At 44.4% G+C, this 9,477-nt stretch overlaps 1 protein-coding gene across 2 annotated transcripts in view; it reads right to left on the bottom strand.

The window, feature by feature from the left end:
- Nucleotides 1-4,523: 4,523 nt before the first annotated feature.
- The window catches only part of pdzrn4 (PDZ domain containing ring finger 4), a 110,505-nt gene continuing 105,551 nt past the window's right edge, over nt 4,524-9,477 (bottom strand). For both annotated transcript variants that reach the window (XM_045700320.1, XM_045700321.1), the window contains 2 exons: nt 7,431-8,260; nt 4,524-7,292 (listed from right to left, as the gene is read on the bottom strand). In XM_045700320.1, the coding sequence (XP_045556276.1) occupies nt 6,443-7,292; nt 7,431-8,260 (1,680 nt within the window). In that variant the 3' untranslated portion in view covers nt 4,524-6,442. The remainder of the gene's footprint in view (nt 7,293-7,430; nt 8,261-9,477) is intronic.

Genomic DNA, 9,477 nt, shown 5'->3' with positions numbered 1-9,477 from the left:
CAGGAGAGACTGACACGCATGTTGCTAATGTTATCTCTCCTCTACTTTGAGTCAGGAGAGACTGACATGCATGTTGCTAATGTTATCTCTCCTCTACTTTGAGCCAGGAGAGACTGACACGCATGTTGCTAATGTTATCTCTCCTCTACTTTGAGCCAGGAGAGACTGACACGCATGTTGCTAATGTTATCTCTCCTCTACTTTGAGCCAGGAGAGACTGACACGCATGTTGCTAATGTTATCTCTCCTCTACTTTGAGCCAGGAGAGACTGACACGCATGTTGCTAATGTTATCTCTCCTCTACTTTGAGCCAGGAGAGACTGACACGCATGTTGCTAATGTTATCTCTCCTCTACTTTGAGCCAGGAGAGACTGACATGCATGTTGCTAATGTTATCTCTCCTCTACTTTGAGCCAGGAGAGACTGACATGCATGTTGCTAATGTTATCTCTCCTCTACTTTGAGCCAGGAGAGACTGACATGCATGTTGCTAATGTTATCTCTCCTCTACTTTGAGCCAGGAGAGACTGACATGCATGTTGCTAATGTTATCTCTCCTCTACTTTGAGTCAGGAGAGACTGACATGCATGTTGCTAATGTTATCTCTCCTCTACTTTGAGCCAGGAGAGACTGACATGCATGTTGCTAATGTTATCTCTCCTCTACTTTGAGCCAGGAGAGACTGACACGCATGTTGCTAATGCTATCTCTCCTCTACTTTGAGTCAGGAGAGACTGACATGCATGTTGCTAATGTTATCTCTCCTCTACTTTGAGCCAGGAGAGACTGACATGCATGTTGCTAATGTTATCTCTCCTCTACTTTGAGTCAGGAGAGACTGACATGCATGTTGCTAATGTTATCTCTCCCTCTACTTTGAGCCAGGAGAGACTGACATGCATGTTTGCTAATGTTATCTCTCCTCTACTTTGAGCCAGGAGAGACTGACATGCATGTTGCTAATGTTATCTCTCCTCTACTTTGAGCCAGGAGAGACTGACATGCATGTTGCTAATGTTATCTCTCCGCTACTTTGAGTCAGGAGAGACTGACATGCATGTTGCTAACGTTATCTCTCCTCTACTTTGAGCCAGGAGAGACTGACATGCATGTTGCTAATGTTATCTCTCCTCTACTTTGAGCCAGGAGAGACTGACATGCATGTTGCTAATGTTATCTCTCCTCTACTTTGAGTCAGGAGAGACTGACATGCATGTTGCTAATGTTATCTCTCCTCTACTTTGAGTCAGGAGAGACTGACATGCATGTTGCTAATGTTATCTCTCCTCTACTTTGAGCCAGGAGAGACTGACATGCATGTTGCTAATGTTATCTCTCCTCTACTTTGAGCCAGGAGAGACTGACATGCATGTTGCTAATGTTATCTCTCCTCTACTTTGAGTCAGGAGAGACTGACATGCATGTTGCTAATGTTATCTCTCCTCTACTTTGAAGGGCCAGACGTGCTCTGTTATGGGCCAACTGTAATTTGCCTATGTTCTTCTTTAGTAGTTTCTGTAACTGTGCTGAAAGGACATTTTGAAGAGAAGATATCAGAGCAGCACAGTGGGTTTGGGTCGGCACAATAGCGTTAAATTAGTTCAGTTCACAGAGCCTTACAACAGAGCCTCCTGTCACAGCGTCCATTTAAGCACCTTTTCAGCTGCATGTGAACACTTCACTTTGCTCTACTGTTCCATCAGAGGTTCAAAGAGAAGCAGATTAAAGAGAACCGCAGTACCAGGGGTTTCATCAGTGTCTGATGGATCTACGGTAGCTAGCTAGGTAGTTCTATTCAACTGTTGGAATTTGAGTTTGACTGTGACAGATCTGGGTAAGAAGGGAGACAGAGAAAGGGTGTGAAGAGTCAAATTCCCATTTTCAACCCAAATATCCAACTTGGAGTGGGGCCTCACTGTAAGAGCCAATCAGAAGCTGGGAGTAATGGTTAATAATGACCTGTACAGCCGGTCTCTGAGGGTGGGAGCTCACTGTAAGAGCCAATCAGAAGCTTGGAGTAATGGTTAATAATGACCTGTACAGCCAGTCTCTGAGGAGTGAGTTGGTAAAAGCTTTTCATCTATTCCGTTTCACATTTGTGTAACTGTAGTTAAATACTGTACCTGATATATTTAAGCAATAAGGCACGAGGGGTGTGGTATATGGCCATTATACCACGGCTCAGGGCTCTTCTTAAGCACGACGCACAGCCCTTAGCCGTGGTATATTGGCCATATACCACAAACCCCCGAGGTGACTTATTTCTGTTATAAACTGGTTACCAACGTAATTAGAGCAGTAAAAATACATGTTTTGTCATAGCCATGGTACATGGTCTGATATACCACGGCCGTCAGCTAATCAGCATTCAGAGCTCGAGTCACCCAGTTTCTAAAACAGAATATAATATATAATATAACCATCAGGTAATCATTAACAAACCTTCTCCCTACATGAGGTGTGATAAGTATTACTGTGTGTTTTGGCGTGTGGAGGCTGATTTCCCGTAGCTAGTCATTTACCTTGTTGACTGTAGTTTTCCCTAATCATTTGTTCACACACTTCCAATAAATCCTGACAGACAGACTAGGTAAAGTGGGATTGGGATGGGGGTCGGGAGCGTGGGCATGCCTGTCCGTTTAGTGATAGAGAAGATCAAAGGCATCCCATCCAATATCAAAGCATTAGGAGAGAGAGAGAGAGAGAGAGAGAGAGAGAGAGAGAGAGAGAGAGAGAGGGGGGGGGGGGGGGGGGGAGGGGGGGAGAAAAAGAGAGATCCCCCGTCCATGTCAATCTCCTCTGTCTTCAGTTCAGTGAACAGTGGAATTAATGAGAGATATCAGGCACACCCCAATGCTGGTCCATTTTACATTACCTCAGGTAAGTACTGTGTCTTCCTCTCCTGCCTCTCCCTCTATCTCTCTCTCTCTCTCTCTCTCTCTCTCTCTCTCTCTCTCTCTCTCTCTCTCTCTCTCTCTCTCTCTCTCTCTCTCTCTCTCTCTCTCTCTCTCTCTCTCTCTCTCTCTCTCTCTCTCTCTCTCTCTCTCTCTCTCTCTCTCTCTCTCTCTCTCTCTCTCTCTCGTCTCTGTCTCTGTCTCTCTCTCTCAATTCAATTTAAGGGCTTTATTGACATGGGAAACATGTTTACATTGCCAAAGCAAGTGAAATATATAATAAACAAAAGTTAAATTAACAATACAAAATTAACAGTAAACATTACAAGTTCCAAAATAATAAAGACATTTCAAATGTCATATTATGTCTATATACAGAATTGTTGAAGTTCAAAATTGAAAATAAATAAACATAAAGGCTCCCGAGTGGCGCAGTGGTCTAAGGCACTGCATCTCAGTGCTAGAGGCTTCACTACAGACCATGGTTCGATTCCAGACTGTATCACAACTGGCCGTGATTGGGAGTCCCATAGGGTGGCACGCAATTGGCCCAGCGTTGTCCGCGGTTAGGGTTTGGCCGGGGTAGGCTGTCATTGTAAGTAATAATTTGTTCTTAACTGACTTGCCTAGTTATATAAATATGGGTTGTATTTACAGTGTTTGTTCTTCACTGGTTGCCCTTTTCTTGTGGCAGCAGGTCACACATCTTGCTGCTGTGATTGCATGCTGTTACTCTCCGTAGCACAGCCATTAGTAAGTCAGTCTGATTAGGTGACAGTCAGTGGCAGAGGAAATGTGGAATTATGGCACACAGTATTATTAATGATTCATCCCCAATGTGCACACCAAAGATAATTGAATACATTTGGTCTGTGGATCAGGATCTGTCACAGTCCAGTAGCAACACCTAGCCAACCATTTACACAGACTAATAATATGACTGCTTCATTCAAATCCTTCTGCTGTAAGTAGATAGGGCCAAGCGAATCAGGTGGAGAATTTACAAATCCAATCTCCTTTAAATCTACATTTGAAATTGAGAAAAATATGAAATAAATACAAATTCATCCAAATGCAACAACAACAACAAAAACATTAAGCGCTTAAAATGTCAACGATAATGTGGTGAGAATACTTTGTGACATTTCTAAATGGAAGCAATCTGAGAACAAGAGTTTGAGAGCGTCGGGCTCAGTCGCTCTTTCTCCCAATCCTCTACCTCTCATAGAAAGACAGTTTCTATCTAATCTAACCAACATCCACTCCATGGTGACTGACTGAACGACTCCTCTGTTTCTGACGCTCTCCCCTTCTGGCTCCAATATCTCTGTCAGAATCAGCTGAAGGATGCTGTGACCTGTAGAATCTCTTTGAAGGAGAGCAACCACATCAGAAAACCAATGACCTGGTGTTGGACAGCCTGTGTACTCACAGTGCAATGCATCACAAGACAGAGTTCAGACTCTGAGCACTGAAGTGAATAAGCATGCCGTTCAGAGCTGTGCGGTGAGTGGCTGTAGCACTACAGAGAAAGAACGTTGCTCCAATTCAACCGTCAGTGTTCTGTCAACAAAAGATTCAATGAACATCTTTGAAGCCTTTCACTTGATGCTCTTTCTGTCACGACTTGACTGTGACTTATGAGTAGTCATTCATCTATAATGCTGTAGATTGTGTCAGAAAGTCTTGGTGTTTACTCTCTAAATGTGTATTTATATCCATGTGCAGTATGTTTCATATACAGTGTAACTCACTTATAACAAATGATTGACTTGAATTTTTTACCTACATGAATACAAGAAGCATACAAAAGAGGTTACTTCCTGGCATCCTGATCGTGAAAGCCATAATATTTTCCTCGTGAGTTACTGAAAACCAAACACACACCACCAGCACTGATTCTCAATGCCTTCTATTCTTCCATATGATGTATGTGTGCTTATCTTTCAGGTGATGTGAGACGCAGCTGCTGTGTTTCAACTGCATAATGAAACAGCTTCCTGGTGTAACAGTGACACTGAGCAGAGATTCTAGGGTCATGATATTACTCTGACATGTTTGAAACGTGACGAGAACGGGATACATGCCAGTGCTTTTGATAGCCAGAGGCATTTGCAGCTGGTGTGGTATGCGCATCAGGGCTTGATAACTATAGCTGGTGGAGTTTTCCCCAAAATGGCTGATAGACCTCTCATAGCAACGTTATGGATCAAGTAGATGCTGAATGAGATATGGGACTATGCTGATTGGAATATTATGACGTGTAACCAGGAAATACATCCAACCAACCACAATACAATCATTTGTTTCATAAAGATAAACAATAATTTATTAACATTTCCTTTGCAAATATCACAAGTAGCACACATTGACCTGCCTATGAAGTTACCAACTACCGATTACTTGAAATAAGACGATAAACACTGAGCAAAGATAGAAGAACAGTGTACAATGAAAAGCACCCGTTTGAAGCACCATCAAATGCTAGAAATGACTGTTAGGTGAAGTATAATACCTTAGAGACAATAACATGTGTTATTTTTGACAATACAAAGAGATCTTCAGACAGGTCCGAAAATATGCAGAATAGACTAATAAATGTACAATAATTGAAAATAAGCAATAAAAAATAATAAATATGTTTTGTATTTATAAATTACATTTAATGTATTCATGGAGCAATCAAATCACTTCAATTAATTATTTAATCAGTAAGCAATTAACTTTTTTCATTAGTGATACTAATTTACCATTGATGAGAAACATTGAGATCACTTTTGCAGTGAGATGTTGGGGCAAAACTGTTGACTAGTGAACCTTTCCTTCAAGATTGCTTTAAACTGAGAAACTGAAAGCCTCTGAGACACCACTGAATTATTGACATTCTCAGGACTTTTGAATTTTCCAAGAGAACTCTGAGTTGACATTTTCAGAAATGATGAAAGGTCCTTCAGAGATGTAGTGGTGTCCAGCTTGGCATATTGAATGGGTCTGAGAGGCTTGTGCAGTTATATGGTCGATCCTCAGTAAAAGACAAGGAAGATTCTGCACAAGAGTCAAGTTTCTGTTCTCAGGTGTACGGTACATTTCTGACCACTACAGTTAATCACTGCCATGCTGGATAAACAATGCAAACATGATAACGTGCAACGATGTCTTTGACTTCCATGATGATGTGGTTTACAGAGAATTCTGATTATGATAGAAACATGTTTGATGACAGCATAAATGAGCAACTGCAGAAAACATATCACAGTACATCGACAACCAGTGTAAAAAAAAACATTTTACAAAACGTTATTGAGTTTACAAACTGTGAAAAATATAGGATTTTCCCCATTATAAAAAATGCCACATTGAACGAGGCAAGTAAGGTCATACCGCATGGACGCGATGAGAGAGAGAGAGATGGGGCAAGGTTGTCCCTAGACACTGCTCTGAGGTCAGTTGTGCATTATCGTCCAAATGGTTAACGCCCGACCCGGGTAGTTTTAAATGATCCTAGATCTGTGTGTACAGGGTAACTTCTACCCGGAGCTGTGGTCCTATACTGTAGTAACAGACAGGAAGGCATTGTGTACTGGTTTAGTCCCCTGGTCCTCAGGTGCTCTGGCCCCGTGACTCATTAGTTCCTGGATGGTCATCCAGTTATCCAGGATCTTCTTGTTGCGTTTCTTCATCATCTTCTTGTGGCTGAGTTCCAGGATGTTGACCTCTTTACGGCCCTCGGCCCCGCTCCCAGGGCCCTCTCTAAGACACTCTAGCCGGCTCCTCTGCATGTACTCCCTCCTCCTCCTCTGCTCCCTGGCTCTGGCCAGCTGCTGCTTCCTCTCCTCTTTACTCCAGTACCGCCCCATCTTCATCTCTGACATAGCGTCGTCGTCCGTGGTCATCCCTCCACTACGCTCCTCCCTGATCCTCAGCGCCCGTTCTCGTAGAATCCGGTCCCTCGCTGGTCGCCGGGCTACATACTTCGTCCCGTCGGCTCGAACTTTGACCTTCCACTCGAGGCGTGGTTCCCCCGGGCGGGCGGAGCGGTCCCGGCAGACGCTGAGGAGGCTGAGCTGGGACTGGGAGTAAGTCTCCAGACTGGAGGACTGCTGGAGGAGCTGCTGCATGTAGCTCTGAAGGTGTCTGGCGTGGGCTGGAGAGGCACCCTGCCCCTGCTGGGGGGCTGTGTGGTAAGGGGACGGGTAGGGAGGGACCCTGCGTGGCCCCCGGTGGCTCCTGGTGCGGTCGCAGCGCTCGTCGTCTGCAGGCAGGGCCGGGTCTGACTCAGAGGGGGAAGGGTTGGACTGGTCGGGGCTGCTGGAGATGACCGTGGTTCCAGGGCTGGGGTTGGGATCCTGTCGGCTGTGCGAGGGGGTCCCGGTCGAGGTCTCACTCAGGAGCTCTCTGAAAAGAAGATTAGAAGAATACATTATTATCCATTTTCTATAATAGAAACGTCAGACCCAGGATTGGAACCGGCAACCCCCCAGCTGCTGGCTAAAAAGGGCTTAATAAAACACATTTGATTGATTGTCTACATACCTGTCTGGGATGGGTTTGGAGATGGACTGGCTGGAGGCTGCCATGGTGCTCCGGAGGTTCTTCTGGTTGGTGAGGCTGATGCGTCTCTGTAGAGAGTGGTCCGGGGATCTCTCCATGCCTAGAGGAGTGGACCTGGCACTCTCAGCCGTGTTATAGGCACTGGAGCTGTCCTTGTCCCCCCTTAGCTTGTCGCTGTCCCACTGCCTCTCCCCTGGATGCTCGTTGATATCGGCCAGCTTGGCATGCTGCTCACGCCCATGTTTGGGGCTTCGTCCTGGGGAGCACATAGGGGTGCAGGGGGGATCCCTCTGGTTCTTGCGGAGCTGGTGGGCCTGCATGATGTTCTGACACTCCAGCTCAATACTCCTCAGCTCCTCGTTCAACATCCTCAGCTCCTGTTCCATCCCTCCACTACCACTGACCCCCACCCCGCTCTGCTCCGTCAGGCTGCACTCGATGGTGCTTCTCCTGCTATAGTACACACCACACTCCCCGCTGTTACGGATCTGGCACTTGAGCTCCAGGAGCTGCTGGAAGTGGCTGTCACACTCCAGTCCTAACCCCACTCCGCCCTCACCCTCTTGGGCTTGGATCAGACCCCTGGGTCCCTGGGTGTCCGAGGGCACCACCACCCTCCTGCCCAGCCCCTGGCCATGCTTGGCCCTCCATCGGTCTCTCAAGCCCTGGGCAGGCCTCCGGTGGACACGGGCTAGGAGGACTTCCTGTTCGGAGCTCTCCTCGTTGCGCCCCATGCCGCTGTCTTTGTCCTGAGTATTGGAGGAACACGTGGCCGTGTCTGTCATGACATCATCCTCCTCCAGCTGCTTGGCCTGGAAAGATAACAAAGAGTTGTGGTAGAGAAGATGGAACATATTCTATAATACTAGAGCCTATCAACATGCATCAGCCCAAATCATAGCACCAGCTCTTAAGCATTTAGGATAGCAATACCTGGACATGTGTATTGTCTAGAATAGCAATATCTGGACATCTGTACTGATAGAATAGCAATATCTGCACATGTGTATTGTCTAGAATAGCAATACCTGGACATGTGTATTGTCTAGAATAGCAATACCTGGACATGTGTATTGTCTAGAATAGCAATATCTGGACATGTGTATTGTCTAGAATAGCAATACCTGGACATGTGTATTGTCTAGAATAGCAATACCTGGACATGTGTATTGTCTAGAATAGCAATACCTGGACATGTGTATTGTCTAGACTAGCAATACCTGGACATGTGTATTGTCTAGAATAGCAATATCTGGACATCTATACTGTTAGAATAACAATACCTGGACATCTATACTGTTAGAATAGCAATACCTGGACATCTATACTGTTAGAATAACAATATCTGGACATGTGTATTGTCTAGAATAGCAATATCTGGACATCTATACAGTTAGAATAGCAATATCTGGACATGTGTATTGTCTAGAATAGCAATACCTGGACATGTGTATTGTCTAGAAAAGCAATACCTGGACATGTGTATTGTCTAGAATAGCAAAACCTGGACATGTGTATTGTCTAGAAAAGCAATACCTGGACATGTGTATTGTCTAGAATAGCAATATCTGGACATCTATACAGTTAGAATAGCAATATCTGGACATGTGTATTGTCTAGAATAGCAATACCTGGACATGTGTATTGTCTAGAATAGCAATACCTGGACATGTGTTTTGTCTAGAATAGCAATATCTGAACATCTATACTGTGAGAATAGCAATATCTGGACATCTATACTGTCAGAATAGCAATATCTGGACATGTGTATTGTCTAGAATAGCAATATCTGAACATCTATACTGTTAGAATAACAATACCTGGACATCTATACTGTTAGAATAGCAATACCTGGACATCTATACTGTTAGAATAGCAATATCTGGACATCTATACTGTTAGAATAGCAATATCTGGACATCTATACTGTTAGAATAGCAATATCTGGACATCTATACTGTCAGAATAACAATATCTGAACATTTATACTGGTAGAATAGCAATATCTGGACATCTATACTGTTAGAAT

This window comes from Salmo salar, chromosome ssa17 (assembly GCF_905237065.1).
Source record: "Salmo salar chromosome ssa17, Ssal_v3.1, whole genome shotgun sequence".
In the NCBI taxonomy this organism is placed as follows: domain Eukaryota; kingdom Metazoa; phylum Chordata; class Actinopteri; order Salmoniformes; family Salmonidae; genus Salmo; species Salmo salar.
This window is presented reverse-complemented; position numbering and strand designations above follow the sequence as displayed.